Below are 20770 nucleotides of genomic sequence, written 5' to 3'. Positions count from 1 at the left end.
TTTTATATTTTAAAATTTAGTGACACTTCCCAACCCTGACTTCATGGTTTCTGCATGGAGCAGTGGAAAGATTATAGACCAGAAATTAGAAGATTTTGGTCCATGTCCCAGTTCTTCACTTATTAGTTGAGTGTGCCTTGATGAGACATTTAACTTTGCTGCATTTCAGAATTCTCATCTATAAAATGAGGGTGGCAGGGGGAGTGCGTGAGGAAGTGGAGTGGAGGGGGTGACTCAGTTTACCCACTTCACAGAGCAGTCTTAAATATTATAATGGGCACTATTAGAAAGCATCCTATAATATTTGTAAAATGTAGTTATTCGTTGTTGACTGACAGTGGTATCACTGTTTTAGGCACTAAAGAGACATAAAAATACTGAAGAAATATCAAACGTGTTCTCCTCCCTCAAGAAGTTATAATTTAGCAGAAGAGACAAAAAGCAGTGTACCAGACTTCTGGAGTAAGGTCACCAAATCCTCTTCCCTTAAAATTTTGTCTCTGAAAATGGACCAAAGACTTAGAACACACTGAGCAGCAGTTTTTCATGAAAAAGTACTGAACTTTTGGTATGAACAGTGGGAATCTGTGGCATTCTTGCCTAGGGCTACTCCCATTGCCCTCTCCTGCCACTGCAGTTCTAGAAGGGAAGGGCAGGCCATAGGTAACCAGCAGCTTCACTGTCAGTAGAGGCCGACTTGATTTGGAGCAGAAGACAAAAAAAAAACCTTGGTCAGTGGCATTACTAGTAATAAGCAGCAATCTCAGAGCAAACTGACAGGGAAGGTCAGAGGTTCTGCTGAGACTGTAGTTCTAATTAGGGCAAGCAACAGGTCAATGGACTAGCCAGAAATTTAACAGGGAGATACAGGCAATAAGGCAGTCATAGACACATTCAATAAGCTTTCTGCACATCTCCAGCTAACTGGAAGCAGCATGGATTGGAGTTGGCCCAACTTATTCACATATCCCTGTCCTATTGCAAGCTTGCACCTGTGTACAAAGGAAACATTAGATCCTGGTGGAAAATAAAAGTTGGAACAGACTTGAAAACTGCCTGAACTTTGAATGTACTCCTGAACCCACTACAGTGTGTTGAATATTGCCCTCCAAAAATTCATGACCACCCAGAACTTCAGAATGTGACCTTATTTTGAAATAGGGTCTTTGTAGATATAATCAGGGAAGGATCAAGATGAGATTATCCAGAATTTGTTTTGTCCTAAATCCAATAACTGATATCCTTATAGGAAGAGGAGAGGATACACACACAGATACACAGAGAAGAATAACATGGTTACACAGGTTGAAGGGATGGAGCTACATGCCATGAAACACCAAGCATTGCGGGGAATCACCAGAAGTTGGAAGAGGCAAGGAAAGATTCTCCCCTTCAGCTTTCAGAGGGAGCATGGCCCTGCTAAGACCTTAATTTTAGACTTCTGGCCTCCAGAACGTAAGGTGATAAATTTCTGTTGTTTTAAGCCACCAAATTTGGGGACATTTGTTATGTCAGTCCCAGGAAACTAATAAACCTACACACAGATTCACTGGCAGAAGATGGAGGCTATATTGGCTCAAAGTGCTTGAACACGACCTCTGACAAATCACTGAATGTTCACTAAACTATGAAAACACAGAGACAACCCTAAGAGATTAGCCTAAAAAGTAAAAACAGAACAAAAAAAAATCTGAGCAGAGACACCAGTGGCTGTATACGAACGAAGGAGAGGGGACATGAATTTCACAGCTTTGCTCTAGATAAGCTACTAAACAAACAAACAAATAAAAAACCCAAGAATAACCTTCCAGAGGGAAAGTGGGAATTCGGAATCCATAGTTGCTCTAACAGATGATCTAAATTGTCCTGTTTTCAACAAAAATATCAAAAGACACAAAGAAACTGAAAAGGGTATGACCCATACTCAGGAAGCAAAAGCCATCACATCCACTCCTAGGAAGCTGCTCAAGAGAAATGACAACTGATGTCTACACACAAAAAAATTTGTCTTTGTATAGTCATTATAGCATGACTTATAATAGTCCCAAACTGGAAACAATACAAATACCCATCAACTTGTGTAGATGAATAAAATGTGGTATATCCATGTAACAGAATGTATTCTCAGCTATAAGAGAGCAACTATTGACAGATGCTACAAATGGATGATTCTTAAAAACACTATGCAAAGTGAAAGAAGCAAGACACAAATACTACCTATTGTATGACTTCATTTACAAGAAATGTCCATAGAAGGCAAATCTGTAGAGCCTGAAAGCAGATCAATGGTGTCCTAGGGCTGGCTATGAGAGTGAAGATTAATTGCCAAAGAGTGAGCACAAAGGAACTTTTTGAAGTGATGGAGATGTTCTAAAACTGTGATAATGGCTGTACAACCTTATAAAATTCCTAAAAATCAGTGAGTTGTACACTTACAGTGGATGAATTTTATGGATTGTAAGTTACACCTATTTTTAACAACTAAAAAAGTCAATATATGATAAAGAGTAATAGAAAAAAGAAAAAAACAGTTAATGTAAGTCAAGGTACAATGAAATGCTTTGGTTTTAGGTATTAAGAGCCATTGTCATCAAAAGAGAGGGATAAAATGGAATAAAAGTCAGTGGGGAAAGCTTCGCAGTCTTAATCTGAATCTTAAAAGATGGATACGGTTTGAACTTAAAATACGATTTTGAATTTAAAATCCTTTGTCCTATTGCAGACAAAGGAAAGAGCACAGGAAAAGACAAGATAACAATGTGGGGCGGGGTGGGGAGTGGGGAGGCAGGAGGCAAGGGGCTGGTGAAGCAGCCGCTGTGTTTGTGAAGAAGTAGTGAGGAATGCACAAATAGGTACAACAGGATCAGGTTATGGAAATACAAGAAAATGGGGCAGAAAAGGAATTATAAGAGAGCCAGAAAAAAGTTACTTTGTTCTTCGTATCCACATGAAGCCTGGAGGCCAACGTCTGCCTTGTTTGATAGGATGAATGATAAATAAAACTGCCTGTGAAGAACCGTACTCTTTACAACTAGCAGAAATATTCCATGACTTCATAGGTGTACATAACAAACAATCGATCTGTGGCCTGATGCCTAAAATCAAACTGCAACATATCATGAATCACTATGATAATAAAAGATGCACTTGCCATGTTCCCAAATAATTAATTGTATTGTTATTCTCATCCAAAAGCAAGAGAAATTAATGAATGCTACATTTTGAAGGAGTTTACTGCTCCAAGCCTAACTGTAAAGGCCCTTTTTTTAAAACAGAAGTCTTCTAAAAACCTATTCACATTTCACTGAATCATGCACAGCTTTGATTTGTAAAAAGGGCAGATTATTTTCAGTCCAGCTAAATTGCTAAGATTGCTGAACCACAAGTCAACTCTGAGTCACCCAACTTTTCAATTTTGAACGATTACTTTCATGGCAATCAAGGGCAAGCTGAGACAAAACTATTGTGTGGACAGGATTCAATTACTTCAGTCCCCATTCCAACCTATTATTCAAGACTATCCAATGACATAACAAAAAGTCAGTCCTGGGATCAATATGCACACAAAATAACACATAGCCAAGTAACATTCTCCCGTAACCTTTGGTTTTGCAATCTTATCACAGAGTGTACATCATCTCCCAGAAAATCATTCAGCTAAGCCTTGTTCTTTTTTCATCTGTATGTGCCACATTTCCCTGCAGTCAAGTAACCATTTTATATGAACTCTATTGATTAAAGCATGATCTAAGACCCAGGAAAAGTTTCATTATGTTAACTCCAATTTGAGACTGTAGCTAATTTCAGCTATTCATCAAAATTAATAGTTGAAAGTGATACTTTTAAAAAATAAGTATATCTAATCACTATTATTAGGGGTTTCATACCCCTCCTATTATGGAGATATAGGAAACCCTTTGCTACTGAGAATAGCTAACTGGGGCTGGATAGTACTAAACAAGGATCTTGCACCTAGTCAGGGGGCTGGGATCTGCTCTCAACCCTGCTCAGAACTGGACGGGTGACCTTGGGGGGCCACTGTACCTCTGGATGCCTCTCATTTTCCTCATCTACATAATGGAAGGAACGAACTCTCAGATGCTATGACAAAATGAAACAAAGTAAATTACGCTTCAGCTAAGTACATAAAATGGGAAAAAGTAGTTTCTGGCATTATTTTTTAAAAAGAAATTTTATAGATTTTTATAAAGAAAAATGTTTTTTCATTATAATACAATATATATAATTCATTATATAATTCATTATAATATATAATATTTTACTTAAGTCAAAACCAACATTCAAGTGTTTATCCTTTCTTATGTTGGTAAGTTTTCAGTATTTTATCCCTAAATATGTATGGTTCTCTTTAAGCAGTTGAATTTTTTTAAATCAATAGTCACTGTTTTTGATTGATGAAGGAAATCAGAAAAGCCAAAAGTAACAACTCCATGTTTGCCCCCAACTCCTCCCTTTAGTCCCTAAGTCTATATCTAGATTACCCAAATATAAATATTTCTTTTAATCAGTAAAAACACTATTACTTTCTAAACAGAGTGTCTTAAGCATGGAAATAACAAACATAATCCTGTAACAACTCGTCCTTTTAATTGCTGTGCCACAGAACTAAATATTGACCAAAAAAACCACTTTGGTACAATATGTGAAATCCTATATTGGATACAAAAATTATCTTATGCTAACAAACATGGATTTATGATAAAAGGGAAATGAAAATGTAATAAAAACATGTAGCCAAATTTTGTACTGTATTATTTAGGTGTGATTCACCCTGAGGTTTATTGGATTTGTGATTTTATCTCAGCATAGTTCTAAAGAACAAATTGCCAATCTGGTATTTTTCTCTTAGAATAATGTATGATGCAATTCACTATGGCAAGACAAACAGTTAACTTGCAAATTGGGGGACAGTTTATTCATACAACATTTTAATGATCATATATCTCTATTTCAAGATTAATCTGTTACTGGGTTAAATCACTCCAAATTCTTTATTCCACAATCTGCAAGAGTAATTGCTGCTTCAGTTTCAATCATGGAGCAGTAAATCTGGATTTACTTTTAGGCAGCTGGTTAATAAGTCCCTGGATATGCATAATTTCATAGAGTGATTAAAGTCATTTTGATATTATACCAACAATAGTTTATCTAAAGCATCAACTGCAAGCAATTAAAACATTCACATTTTATGTGTACCTTTTTCAAGCAGTTTGCCTGCGTAGACACACAGGTTTTCCCCACCACAGTGCTGCTGATAAACTTTTATTTCATCCCGGAAATCTGAGTGATCATAAGCTAGGTGCACATTTTTCCCCAAATAGATCATTGTAATAGCTGCATTACTATGCAGTGGTGTTTTCTGAATCCTTCTTGAATCCTAGAATAAACAAAAAAAGGGGGCTTATTAACTAATTACCTTCTAATCAGAGTGTGATCACCTTCTAATCAGAGTGTAATACAAAGAATAGAAAAGGCTATTTTTATGTACCTTGCAACAAAACCCTTATAAAATGTCAATCTATATACAGTGCACAAAAAGTCAAGCCCATTACAAAACAAATGCCTTTAACAATTATAGCATATATACATTTTGGCTTTGTATTTTTAATGTAAATTCTGGGGATTTGGACAAAGTTTGTCACCTTTTATCTTACGTGTGTGTCTGTGTTTTACATGCAACAAAAATATCAGTGACAGGAAGAGGAAACTACTCTTGGTTGTTTTTGCTAGTTCTCAAATAAAAATTCAAATCAAATTAATTAAATAAATATTGGTGACATAATTTTGTTCTAATTCAAATTGACATTAACTGTAATTTAGCAATTGTTTTTGTAATTGAGTGCTATCTTTATACTTGAGCACTGACAATACATCCTTCCCTGAGCTTATTCTTTGTGGGAGGGAGATGCACACATTTGATTCCTTCTATGGTCACTCTCAGGATCAGGAACAATGTATGCTGGGTACCTGGGGTTATCCAGTTTCACAGGAGGCATTCAGTTCAATGAAAAACCAACATTATTAATATTATTCTTAATATCAAACAATAAACCCAACAAAAAATATCACCTCATAAACCTACTTGATATTCTATGGCATTGACCAATTTAAATTACTTATAAAATAAACACTAAACTTAAATACCAGAGATTAAATATCCAATGCCTTGCCTCCTAGTTTATATTCTGAAGTATTTTCACAGTAGTGAATAAGAATAGTGTTTGCCTAACCTCTAAGAGGAAGACCTGGAAAGAGAAGCAAGAAAAGGAAGAGGAAGAAGAGGCAGAGAAATAGGAATGGCTCCTTGAGAGACTTTAAGAGGTCCTAGTAAGAATATCGTAGGTTTCTAGAACTATACAGATACCAGGCATTACTTTTAATCTACTTCACTTTTCTAAAAATCAATTTTTAGCTAAATGAAAAATGTGAAGAGACCAACTTTCAGTGAATCCAAGGCAATTATTTGAGTTTGATCTCACTGAATTACAGATGCCTTGGAAGCATGCATTTTTTTTAAGAATGACAAAGCTGCAAAAAAAATTTCTGAAGGAACTACTAAAATATTTCCATCTTCAAAGCCATTCCCTTCTACCTCAGAGGATTTTTTTTCTCATTCACTCCTATTTCTTTGAAGCAAAAACCAGAAGTAGTAAATTTGATGAAATTCAGCAAATGACAGTCTGAAAAGTGTAAATGGGTGGGAGAGTCTGAGATTTAAAATTTGAGCAAATTGTCTTGCCTGTGGACAGAGCTCCCAAATAGATAATCAAGAGAAATATTTCAGGGACACCAGGAGCCATGAACGTAAATCAGCAAACTGGATAATTCTTTGCAGATTAGAAACATCTCCTTGAGTCACAGTTGAAAGCAAAGGGATGATGGCAGGCCTGGCTCTTGGTTACAAAGTCATCTCATGTTTCCTCTTGCCTGAGCAACTGTGGAACGTGACATGCACATGTGCAACCCAACCCACAATCACCAGCCTAAGGCAAATTCAGCTCCAAGCTCCCTGGAGAGAACATTTATCATGTGCGCACTAACCAACTGAGAGCCCATATCTACCCTCACCCTGCCTCTAACACTCTGGGCCAATATTCCCCTGCCCCAGCACCAGGTACCAGACAACTCAGGACAGCCCAACACCAGAGCCTGCCAAAATCATTCATACTATCCCATCCTATGCCTGCTTACCCTGCATTGCCCAATTCTTCCTCAGAAACCACAACAGAGGCTCTTTCCCACCTTTTCCTCCCACGCCTCTCCTGACAACCCTGGTGCTTCCCTGGGTGGCCCTGCATGGCCTGGTGTGATGGTTAATTTTAGCTATCAACTTGGCTGAGCCACAGTGCCCAGATATGTGTCAAACAATATTCTAGATGGAATTCTGACTAAAATAAACAGGCATGTCCCTTCCTCTTGAGAACCGTAAGGGACAAACTGTCTTTTTAAAGGCAAGTGTCTTCTGATCTATAAGTCTCAACACACCCGAATAATCATAAAACTGACATTTTAAAAGTCAGGCAGAAGAATTACTCGCTTTCATTAGGAAAGGGGAAGGTAGTGAAAGGTTTTAAGCAGGGGAGAAACATGTTGGGAGCTATTCTACAAAGTTTAATTTAACATCATTATGTAGAATCTACTACTACTGAGATGGACTCTGCTTACTCCCTTCTCCCCCTCCTGCCTTTAACCCTCTGCTTCCTGATTCAATCTGCTAACTTACTACTCACCTTTCAGACATCTGTAATTGCACAGGGCTTACCTGGAGTCTAGGAAGTGGATAGGGGGCCTCAACCAGATATGGAGAAAGCCCCAGACTAGTTCATGCCTGGAGAAGTTCTTTGCTTTCTCTATCATAAAACATATAAAAACTTAAAACAAACTGTTTTATTTTTTAATTGATAAGCGTAATAATTAAGTAGGTTCTCATTTGAAAGCCTGTATTTTCACATATATAACCACTATGTATAGTGCCATCCGCATTTTCAGTAGGCTGCTGTGTGGAGTATGACCAGCGGTCCTGAGCGGAAACACAGAATTTCTGCGATGATGAGGTAAACCTCAGAGCGAAATCTAACTAGTCACATAGATTCTGTAAAAGCATTAAAAAAAACTCTGCAGGTATTATATCTCCAAATTATAAAGCAACAGGGCACAGAAGCAATGTGCTGGGCTGTAAGATCTACACCCTGTCATTGGTTTCCTAGACTCCAGATAAGCCCTGTGTAATTACAGATGCTTGAAAGGTGAGTAGGCAGTTCATGGATCATGGCCTAGAGACACAGACCACAGAAGCCAGGGATCCTGTTCTATACATTCACAGAGGAACAGGTGGCCACCAGCAAGCCACATTTCTTAACCTCTTTCATTTACCTCTTTCTTACCTTTTAAGAGCATTTGAAGGATGCTTTGGGATGGTAGTCATGAAATGAAAGAATGAATTTAATGTGTAAATTAATCATGAGAGCCATCTCTCCTTAAATGAATCTTTTCTAGATCAAAATAAAATAAATCTAAATACTAAAGTAAAAGTGCACAATTGGCATGAATGAGATGCTCAATGTCATCGGTCATTAGAGAAATACAAATTTGAAACACAGTTAAGATATCACTTACCCACTAGGACAGCTAGACTCAAAAGACAGTAACAAGTATTGCTGAGGATGTGGAGAAATTTGAACCCTCATACACTGTTGTTGAAAATGTAAAATGGTGTAGTCACTTGGGAAAACAGTTTGGCAGTTCATCAGAAAGTAAAATGTAGAGTGACTATATGACCCAGCAATTCCACTCCTAGGTATACATCCAAAGAAATGAAAACATATGTCTATGCAAAAACTTGTAGGCAAATGCTCATAGCAGCACTATTCATAGCCAAAAAGTGGAAACAACCCAAATGCCCATCAACTGACAATGAGATAAACAAAATGTGGTACAACCATATGGTGGAATATTATTCAGCCACAAACAGAAAGTACTGATACAACCTGCAACATAGATGAACTTTCGAAACATTATGCTGAGTAAAAGAAGCCTGACACAAAAGAATATTTATTGCATGATTCCATTAATATGAAATATCCATAAGCAAATCAATAGAGACAGAAAGTAGATTAGTAGTTGCTAAGGGGTAGGGAAAGGAAGATTAGAGAATGACTGCTTATGGATATGGGTTTCCTTTTTTCTGGGGTGATGAAAAAGTTCTGAAATTAGATGGTGCTTATGGTTGCCTAACTTCTGAATATAATAAAACCATGAACTGTACACTGTAAAAAAAATGCATAATTTACCACACTGTGCCAATTTTATTCTAAACCCCAGGACCTAGGAGCTAGTGACAGGTCCAAGAGACATCTAGAAAGCTACTGAAGCCATGTGGGAAGGTGACCGCATTTTGAATAGGAAGACAAGTGTCAAGGTCTAAGCCTATGGTGATGGCCAGGTTTAGGGGTGAAGAGGAAAGAGGCACAGAGGAGCAAGATGAGAGGTCAAAGGAGAGAACAAAGAACCGTGAAAGTAGAGTGCCATGGAGGCAAGAGAGGGAAGCTTTGAGGAAAAGGCAATAACAGCATAAAATGCTACTATTAAAGACAAATCATGGTAAGTAGAAAATACAAACTAAGATGGTAGAAATAAATCTAAATATACCACTAAATAAAATAAATGTCATTAGACTAAACCCACTTATTAAAAGAACAGAGATTCTCGGGTTGAAATAAATGCAAAGCACACATTGTTGCATAAACACATTTAAAGTCTAAAGCTTTAAAGACATTGAAAAACTGAAAGTAAAAGAAATATATATGTATAAATATAAATATATATTTATGTATATATATACATATATATTATCTAAAGAAAATAAGGAGAAATACTATTAGACAAAATAGATTTTAAGGCCAACGTAATAAGAGATAAAGAGGATCATTTTTTAATAATAAAGAATATCTTCACCAGTAAGGTAAAGTATCCCAAATCTGAGAGCATATAACCAGGTATTCTCAACATTTACAAAGCAGAACTTGACTAATTACAAGAAGAAACTGACAAATCCACAACTACAGAGAATGAATTATCACTAGAACTCAGGAACTAAGAGACCAAGCAGATAAAAAAGAATGGTAAGGATGTAAAAATATGAATGACATAATTGGACATTTCTTACCTATTGAACATTTATAGAACTCTGCTCCCAACAATTAAAGAATCACATTTTTTACAATGACTGAACATATCTTAGCCCACAAAGCAAGTCTCCACAAGTACCAAAGAATCAAAATCATGCAGAACAAGAATAAGATGCTTTCTAAATTATATTCAGTGAACTAAAAGGAGTTCTAGGATTTAAAATATGGCAGGAAAAGAAAAATGTCAATAGCTCACAGATATAGAGAACAGATTTGTGGTTGCCAAGGGGAAGGGGGTGGGGGAGGGAAGGATTGGGAGTTTGGGATTAGCAGATGCGAACTATTATATATAGAATGGATAAACAACAAGGTCCTACTGTATAGCACAGGGAACTATATTCAGTATCCTGTGATAAACCATAATGGAAAAGAACATGAAAAAGAATATATATATGTATAACTGAGTCACTTTGTTGTACAGCAGAAATTAAATAGAACATTGTAAATCAACTATACTTCAATAAAATTTTAAAAAATAAAAAATAAAAATTTAAATGGAATGTGTGGAAGATAAAATTGAAGAAATCTCCCAGCAAGTAGAGCAAATAGGCAAAGAAGTAGAAAATGGGAGGGAAAAGCTAAGAATATTAGAGCATCAGTCTAGTAGTCCCAACATTCTCAAAATAAGGATTCCAAAAAGAGAGAACAGAAGTTAAAAAAAAAAAAGACTAAGTCAGACTGAAGCCCTGTGAACTCAAGAGCCAGACATGCCAAGGTCTGTCAGAGCCAGGATGCCTGCTGACACCTGCTGTGTTTCCAATCTGAAGTAGAATGCCCAGGGGAAGCCAGCTCAGATGCTTATCCGTGCTTCATGACCACAGGGTGGAGAAGTTGCTGCTCTCTCCTCTGTGCCCAGCTACAGAAGCCCATTTGCCTGACCATATTCCTCCTGGACGTCCAGTGTCTGGCCCACACGAGGACCTCATTAGATGCCTTGACTCTGGTGAGCCCCATTTTTCTAGGACACACTCATGACCTGACCTCTCTCACTTCCCCACAAGGGGCTCTTAAAACTGTCAAGGAAATAAACCTAGATAGTGACCCAAAGACTCTATTCAGTTTATTTTCTCCTAGATATATTATTCTTTCATTGCAATGCTAGGTTTGCGTTTATTTTGAAGTTTTATGCATACAAGTAATAGAACTCCAAAGAAAAGCAGGGACTCAGTTAACACATTTGTCAGAATAGTGGTTGCTCTGGGAAGGAGAAGAAGATGTGACAGGGCAGGAAACAGGGGGTTTATCGTATGACAAAAGTGTTCTACTTTGTTGGAAAGTAATGGCATATACACAGGTGTTTGATTGTTGTTTAACTTGAACATATAGATTTTACATATTCTTATGGTTTATATGAGATTTAAACATGTTTTATAAAGTATGACCAGGTAGAGTTCGTCCTAGTAATATATTCTAGCATCAGAAGATCAAATGCTGCCACCAAATGAGGATGATGAGGAAGTCACCGTTTTTGCAAGTGGGGGCCATAGCCTTCAAGAGAGCATGTTTGTTGGCCTGGTAGAGAACAGCGCCAGCATTCAAAGAATTCAAAGTAAGTTTTAGTGGATGTGGTAGATTCTATCATTGCCCCAAATATTCACTGCATGTCTCTATGAGAGGATGATACTTCCACTCCATTGCTGTCAGGCTTTGGTAATGGAATTCAAGTGTAAGTGACATGTGTCACTCCTGAATGGAATCTTCAGAGCATTCCATGGCTCTGCTGTCCACAAGGCCAAATACCCCAGGACAGGGACTACTCATCCAGTCTGGGTCCCAGAATTGCCATTGACCAGCAACAGACAATAATGAGAAAAAGAGATTAAATGTAAGCTGAGTTGCCAGGGGTTGCTTGTTAGACTGAGCTACAGTAAACTACTCTTCAGAGAACTCTGCAGTAGGAAAGGAGAAAACAGAAGTCTCAGGCTACAGAATGTGAGGAAAGGACTTGGTTACTCTATGCCTGGGTATGTTGAGAGACACAGATGAATACTAGAGGAAGGAATAAAAATCCAAATAGGAGAGGAGAATGACAGACAGTGCAAAGTGCCATGGCAGTGGAAAAGGATAAGATCAAGGAAAAGGGCAGAGGGTGGGCCTCGGAGATGAGGGGTACAGGCTCTCTCAGAGACCGTAACAAAGAAAGAATTAGTGAAAGGTGGATTGAAAGGAGGAAATTTGAGCAAGCACAAGGAAGACAGTCTCAACTTTTAGAGAAGGTTATTGGTGAGGCAAGTTATTGGTGAGGAAAGCTGCTGGGAGGGAGATGTGTAAACAGAGCACTTGAATGAGGTTGGTTTTGGAAAGCCAACATGCCATCAACATGCAATGTTGGCACTTCGCTCCCTGATTCTCCATCAGGTGAAATGTTGACCCAGCCGTCTGCTAATAACCACAAAAGTTACATATAATTGCTATTAGTTGTATACTTCCACTACAAACTTAAGAGATCTTTTGCCTTCATACTAGCCTGTATCTGTATAAAGTATAACTGACCTTAGGACTATTTTCTTTATCAGTATTTTAAGGAATGATTACAACAAGCTACAATATATTTTAAGAACACTGAAAGGAAAATATATATAAATATTATACAGTAATTTGCCAAAATTATTAAAAGTGAGTGTTAATAATTATTTTATATGGTACACTGTGTTTTTCGATATATTTAAGTCCCTGAATATTCACAAATTAAATGTTAAAATACTTCCTGACATGTGATTGAATGGGCAAATTAAAGGAAATAAATGATTTGGAAATGGGTATAATACAAACTAAATTGGAATACAAGATTTACTTGATTTTTTTCTCAATTATGCTAAATTACTCAACTGAATTACTCAAATATTTGGTTTCAGATTCATTCAAGCTTACAATTACTACATTTATAAAATTATTATATTTCTTTATGCAAGTCATTTTGCATTCGATTTCCCTAGATTCTCTTAGGTTTCATCTAGAAATCTAATAGTGCAATGTAATCGGTGCTAAATTAATAAAAGAAAATTTGATTCTATAATCACCCTGGTAAAGAGAGGTTCTAAGCCATTTGGAGCAGTGGTTGGACGAACTCTTCTCCTTCTCCATGTTTCAGGTCTATTTTCCCCTGTGATTTTTCCATTAGGGGGAGGAAGTGGAGGAGGAATAGGCATCATGTAACGGTTAATCTTTGGAAATCGATATCGATTCATTCCCTGTGAATTGTCCATGGAGTTCCTGAACTTCATCATTGCCTTCTTGCCCTGTAATCACATTTCATGACATAAGAACAAGTGAAGTAGAAGTGGTGACCCAACATAACCCAAAATTAAAGACAAGACTGTATGATTGACATTGTGTGCAAACACAACTGATATCAATAGGCAAACTTAAAACACTTCAATCTGTTGAAAAATGGCATTTTGTAGTACCCATAGCAAATTAAATTTTCATGGATTTCTAACCTTATTTAAGTTTTTAAATTTTTTAAACCAAACATACAGTGATGGCATTTTTATAGTATTTGGGGGATTTTCCCTCAACAATCCATTAAATCTATGGGGACCCAGTACAATTAAACAATTTAAAATCAAGAAGTTCGAAGTGTTATACTTTGAGATAGGACTGGATAGTTCACTTAACGATAGGGTATTTGCACATTTTTTACACTGATTTCACCCACCCAGGTGTTATAACATTCCTTGATAATATGGTTTCAAGGAACCAAAACCCCAGACTCTGACCCAAAGTCTCTATTCAGCTTATTTTCTCCTAGAAATTCAACTTGTGGGAATAAATTTCACCCAGATAACTACACAAGTACACTTATGTAAATGTGTATAAGGATACACACAGACACACACATGCACACACACATATGTCTAAAAAATTTAGTTGATCAGTTTGGGATTGACATGCCCGTGCTGCTATATTTAAAATAAAATGCCTTTCCATGAAAAAAAGAAAAGAAAAAGAAAAAAAAGTTTAGTGGAACCACCAAGTCCATCAGTAGGAGGATATTTGACTAAATTTTGCTTTGTTCTGATAATAGATTCTCATCAGTCTTTAAAAAGAATAGTGTTAATCTATTTGTCCAGAGTCCTGACATAAAAAGGTCCATGCAGTGTGATCTTACATTTCTTTTAAATAATTTATATGTGGATTTTGATAAAATCAGGGATGACTGGAAGACTCGGAACACAGGGTTGCCTTTGTGGATTTGAATCATTGTGGGGTGGTGAGGGCATATAAGTTTAGTCAACATGTATTACCTTAATGATTAAAAGCACCTAATGTATAAACAAAAACTTTATGTTTCAGGTATATTTGAGCCTCTGAACTTTCACATATTGATAATTTTTGTATATCTGAGGTAGTTTCCCAAACTTTAAAGTATCTTTAATCATTTTTATCCTTTTTTTACCAATTTATTTGGTATTGCTTTAAATTCATTTTCAGCCAATTTATTCTTTATTTTGAGATGCTTAAATTGTGAAAAGTTATTTTTACAAAAGGAAAGTCATTCCCCAAACATTCTCATTGCTGAATAAACAAAAGCAGGTTAAAGAAAGGCATGTATACGCCATATTTTGATTGAAAACAACATTTATGTGAACAGAAAGGGATTTAAATAGATATTCACCAAGGGGTTTAGAATTGTTAGAATGTTTGACGTTGCAGGTATTATTTATGCTCTCATTTTTCTTTTCTTACATTTTCCAATTTTTCTGTGATGGTGTGCATTGACATCGTAATAACAAATATAAATTAAAGAAGTGAAAACAAGATAATAAAACAATAAAATCAATGAATCCAGGACTTTTTGGGCCTGGGGGTTATCTTTTAATTTCTAAGTAGTTATCAATCAATGGCATACCTTATTTGGAAATGGTTTAGTAAATTTTAAAAATTAACCTTCTGCTCCTTACCTTGTTTTTTCTTAGCCCAAAGCATCTTGGACATCTTCCCATGCCAGTATAAATAATTTACCTTATTTTTTAATATACTTTAATATGCCATAACATTTTTAAACAATAAATTCTTAGGTGTCTTCCAAATGTTCACTATTGCAAGTATTACAATACTAAATATTCCTGAATCTGTTTCTTTCCACATGCATGTGTGTTCCTAGGATAAATTTCAATATGCTAAAATGCTTGAGCATGTTCATTTAAAATGTTGATAGATATTCCCATATTGCCTTCACAAATAGTTGTACCAATTTCTACTCCTATCAAGAGTGTATAAGAAACTCTCATTCTAAGGATAATCATTTTCAATCACACCATTAATTTTACTCAGTAGCATCTCAGCCAGTCTGTTCTGACCAAATTGCTTTTGCCTAAATCAAAGCTCCTCACCCCTGATACTTAGAAAATTCAACCTGCTTAAGTCTGTTGCACCTTCAAACAATTCCCCCATGCATATCTTTTACTCTTTTAGTGGGTGCTTACTACATACTCAGCAATCATGCAGACTATTATTCTTTAGGAATTTCTTGTCTGATTTTATATTAAGTAATTTTCATCATCAATGCCATTGAAAGAATTGCATGTCCTTCCTGGCAGTATATTTTGCCTATGTACATCACAGTATAAGCTGCAAAAAGTTAGAGAAGTTTGTCTGCTTTGATGGTTGATATATCACCAATGCCTAGAGCACGACCCAGTCCATAGTAAGTGCCCAATAAATTCCACTGGATGAAAAATGTAAGTTTAGCTAGTTGAAATTAACATGGAATTGATCTCAATCTTGTCGGCATGTGTAAGCTACCATTAAGTGCAATCCCTCACTCACTCACACCCCAAAACTTGGAAATGGTAAAATAAAAGGCCCTGTGCAGATTTAATTAATAAATCTACCCAGTGGCTCAGAGCAGGTTTGGAAAATCACCTAAAAGAAAAATCGTTCGCTAGTCAGAAAAAATTAAATATTACCTGATTGATAGTGTTCACATATCTAACATAAAGATGGGTCCGATCAAGAAGAGTTAATAGATATAGGAACTTAGAAAAGAATAAAATCACCTTGGCAAATGTGGAAAGTGCCCATCTGAGTACTAACTAAGGGACAGGAAATCCCACCCATTGGGCTTTGAATATTTCCGGTCCTAAAGGCAAAGTTATCCCTGGAGGATATAGAGGGCTTTAGCCAAAGACCTTTGAGCTTTCTGGTACCTTTGCCAAGCCCATTCCTAAGAGGAGACAGATGCATCAAGCTAAGATGACCTGATGCCATTAACATTCCATTCTACCATATTCCCTCATTCTGATTCCATACTCACCAGGCAACCTTCTCATTGTGATCTGGCTTCCCATGTAGGTCTGCCTATAAGGGGAAAATGTACTGCTCCTACAAGCTTTGATTTAATTGTTATCTGATGAATTAATGGTCCCTAATTATGATTTGATTCCCTATTTTGATTTACTATAGTGAGAAAAAATGGGCTTGTCATGTGTTATTTTAGTTAGCTTGAGACAATCTCTCGGGATCTGACTATTCCTGGACACTAGCTTGAAATGGGAAATCTCTGGACATTTAAAGTGGAGACCAGATCCAAGAAAGTGTCAACCTAATTGGCTTATGACCCAATAAGTTCCCGCCTAGCTCTAAGCAGTCGTCCCAGACAAAATGCCACCACTTTTGGTTTAATTTCTCCTTCTTTCCAAGAAACTACTATTAAGTTAAGTAAGGTTTGTGAAAAATGCTTCACAAGGTGAAAAGCATATTAAATGGATTTAAATATTATTTATCATTTTAGGGTTATTTTTGTACTTTTAATGTGAAAAACAATAATTTATCTGTCTGAATTAATTTCTCAGTGTCAAGGTCATCTGTCAGCTTTAGATAAAAATATCTTAATTTCATATGTCATATGTTTCCTAATAATTAATGGAGCTAAATTCACCCATTTGAGCATAATTACAATTGTACTCATAACACAGATTCTATCTTAAGCTGGCAAATGTTTCTTCTTGGTCTTAAAAATGCAAACAATACCTTCCCTAATTACTAAATGTCCCAATTATCCTTCCCTTTTAAGTAACTCATATTTTATGGCTACCATACCTCCTTCCTGTGCTCTATTAAAATAAGTGAAAATTACCTGAGATATAACCTTGAAAAGGAAGCATAGTCAAGCTTCTGTGTGTGATTAATTCAGAATTTTTTTAAAGATGGACATTCTTTTCCTTCTATATCCACCCTTCTCCAGAGTCAAACTTGAAGCAATTTCATACACTGATGGTAAAGTAAGTCGGCATGCAAATGCAAACCTATTCTTGGAAAGTTTCATTTTCTAGGTTTCATGCATTTAAAATTTGGAAGCAGTCAAAACTTGGTCTATTCTGATAGAAGTCATATCTAGCTATAAAAAGTTCCTCTTTGTTTTTCACACAACCTTTCAAATTCATGAGAGATCATCTTAAATTATTACAAATCTATTCCTTACTCTTTTGCCCCAAAACACAGAAATTATACGCCTTCCAATTAAAGTAAGAAATAATTAAACAGACATACATGGCAAGTGCTTAATAAGTGCACAATATATATTTCACTAAATAGATTAATTGAATCTAGCATCTTAAAGACTGTGAAGAAAAAGCATTTACCCCAATGGGAAATGGAGCTTCATTCTCCAGCAATGAGGTTTTTGATCTGGACCCCGAAGTTACCTTTGGAGCAGTTCCTACTGCAGGATTACTGGGAAGAGGTTGTAATCGAATTGGAGGCTGCATATTTCCTGGGGCAGTGTATGGTCGAGGGGCTGTCTAGACAATTAGGGAAAAAAATTCCATTTAAATTAGTATCTTGACATGTTTCCAGGACCAATTAATAGCTCAACAAATTGCCTAGACTAATTAATGGTGCCTCTTTACTGAACAGATTAACCTTTAATTATGTCCTTCCATTATACATACTCTTATGACCCACCGTATTTGTTAAAACACATGGTGTGGAAGTCCTCTACATACCTAACTGCCGCAATTGTAGAGTATTTTGGATAAAGGAGATGTTCTCTGTTATGTTCCTGTATTTTATTCACACTGTGAACTCGCTTACAATACCTAACTGATGCTGTACATTGAATGGCTTTGTTCAATTAAATGTTAAGTTGAATAATGTTCCTAATTTAGACATCTAAGGGCCTATGATTAAAATGAACTCATTCCTGTTTAAATGTTTTCAACATCAACTCTAGTACGAGTCCTTTAGGTCTTAAGATTGGTGCTGAAGTAAAAGCAGACAATACAATTCAAAAAGAGGGAAAACAAATACTTACTTCTAATGCATTACCATTTATTCAACCTCTTCCTTGAAATACCAGGAAAACAAAACTGAAAAATTGTAACTGGCAACTTTGGAAAACACTGTCAAAATGGAGATGTTTTCCAGGCTGGATAGTTTCCATTTGCCCCTCTTCTTTGTCTCCTCTGTTCTGCTCTGGCTGCTGGGAGTTATTTCTTTATGGACTACATCAACTAACCTCAGGATTCCAGTTGGATTTGGCCAATGAAAGACACTGGCAGGAGATCAAAAGACAGGAGAGAAGGAGACTGGGGTCTTAATGCTCCTGGACCCTTCCCAACCAAGGTTATGATGGGCCAGCTGGGTCCCTCCAACAAAGTCCACAGCTCCTATCAGGAAGTCCTCTCCCAGAAGCTGCCAGCTGATTCTGGTATCCAAGTTCTCTCTTTCCCCCTAAGCCTATGTGGTGTGGTTTCCCATTGTATTCACCCCAGCATGCTTTACATCCCCAGCTGGTTTTCCTTAACCCCACCTGCATCTTTCTAAATAGTTTCTTTATTAAACCCTTCCTAATTACCCTATTTGTGTGAGCCATCTGTTTCCTGCTGAGACCCTGACTGATGCATTTTCTAATCAAGAATGTACTACAGAGAAAACCAAAAGTGCCAGTTCAGAGCATTAGATGTGTCTTTTGGAGCACTGACAGAACATTGCAATAAAGATCAGCAATGTTTCAAAAATGGAAAAAAAAAGATGTTTGGCCCAGTTGTTCTATTACAATAAAATAGTAGAAAACCTGTTAAGAATAATACATGCAAATTTGGATAAGAGGGTAGGAGAACAACAGTATATAAATGATTAATGAATAAGATTTATTACATTGACTCACGGTGTAATGGTGACAACAAATATTCAACTCTGGAAAAGTGTTGTATAAATACATAAAAAATGGTGATAGGACAACTCCCACCAACCAAAAGTTGGTCTTAGCGCCATTTTGACAAGCATGTTATATGTTGCCAAAACTTTGATTTTGTTAAGTTAACACTTATTGAATTCCAACTCTAGTCACTGTGAGATGAAAAAGTAATTTTTAATATCTAATGGCAACACGAGACAATTAGTGTCAAATGAACCACACAAATACTGCCAAAGAGACAATAACAACAAAATACCTGAAAACTAATAGAACTTAGAACTAAAAGTTATTTGGAATAAGCCAATGAGACTAGTAAAAATTAAAGTTTCACAAAAGTAATTACATTTTATCCAAATGAATGAGCAAAAGAAGAAAATGATAAGGAGAAAAGAGGAATGGTAAATTTGAACATCCAAGTAAGAAGAGCCAGTTGTGAGCCAGACATGGGAAGGAGAGCAAAGAGACTATTCCCCAATATCTGTTTTCCTTTCTTCATGTAATAGAATATTTATTAGGGAACATGCCTATCACAAATAAAGACTGTATTTCCCACGTCTCTTGAAACTCCATATAGATGTATGCCTCAGTTTGGGCCAGTAAGATGTGAGCAGAAGTGCTACATGAAACTTCCAGATCATGCCCTTAGAAAGAAGAAATGTGTCTTCACTTTCCCCTTATCCCCTTCTCTCTGGCTGAAAGAGCCACACAGTGATGTATATACCATCTTGGTATACGTGGATGAAGGCAACACACTAAATTTGTCAGATCAATGACACAAAAGGAGTCTGAGCTTTTGGCGCCTCATAGAGTAGAGATGGTGCAGGAGCTGAGACTCATGCGTGTGTGTTGAGGCGGGGAGCGCATCCTTACGTTAAAGTCGTTATTTTGGTCTCTGCATACAAACCTAGACAAGAAGCCAAGTGGACTGACTAAAGCAGCGTTTGGTTTAAAGAAAAAAGACATAAGCCTCTATGAGCCAAAAGGCGAAAGGTCTTAAAACCCACAAAGAGAAATCAGACTAGAAGTTTTCTGAACAAAGGAATCAAATCATGCAAAAGAATTAATTTGATCTCTGTAAAACAAATATGCCTTAAAACCCACTCCTGTCAAAAAATCCAACTGAACACAAAAACATTGAATGTAGGACTTGGAAAGCAGGTTACTCTAAACTAGAACATGATCTATTGGCTGCTGTGCGCTAGATGTTACTTCCCCACATTTGCATTCAGTTAGATGAATGTGGCAGTCAAATGTTTAACCGATTACATGTATCTCTAAAAACAAATCTGCGCCGTTCAACTAACAGCTGTGAACTACAAACTGTTGTAGTTCACATCAGGAGCCACCTTAAATTTGCTATATTTTAAACTGTCCGTAATATATTTTCTTGGAATATATATGGCACTGTAGCTTAACATTT

General features: G+C 36.5%; 1 protein-coding gene across 1 annotated transcript in view; it reads right to left on the bottom strand.

Moving 5' to 3' along the window:
* ERICH3 (glutamate rich 3) overlaps positions 1-20770 on the bottom strand; it is a 101451-nt gene that overhangs the window by 44771 nt on the left and 35910 nt on the right. Inside the window, exons 9-11 of the mRNA XM_029226994.1 lie at positions 17795-17953; positions 13229-13447; positions 5218-5398 (exon numbers count right to left, since the gene is read on the bottom strand). Of these exons, the coding sequence (XP_029082827.1) occupies positions 5218-5398; positions 13229-13447; positions 17795-17953 (559 nt within the window). The remainder of the gene's footprint in view (positions 1-5217; positions 5399-13228; positions 13448-17794; positions 17954-20770) is intronic.

The sequence above is a fragment of the Monodon monoceros genome, unplaced genomic scaffold (genome assembly GCF_005190385.1).
Source record: "Monodon monoceros isolate NGI ecotype Baffin Bay Population unplaced genomic scaffold, NGI_Narwhal_1 Super_Scaffold_18, whole genome shotgun sequence".
Taxonomy (NCBI): domain Eukaryota; kingdom Metazoa; phylum Chordata; class Mammalia; order Artiodactyla; family Monodontidae; genus Monodon; species Monodon monoceros.
The sequence above is the reverse complement of the archived record's forward strand: the minus strand, read 5'-3'. Positions and strand labels throughout refer to the sequence as shown.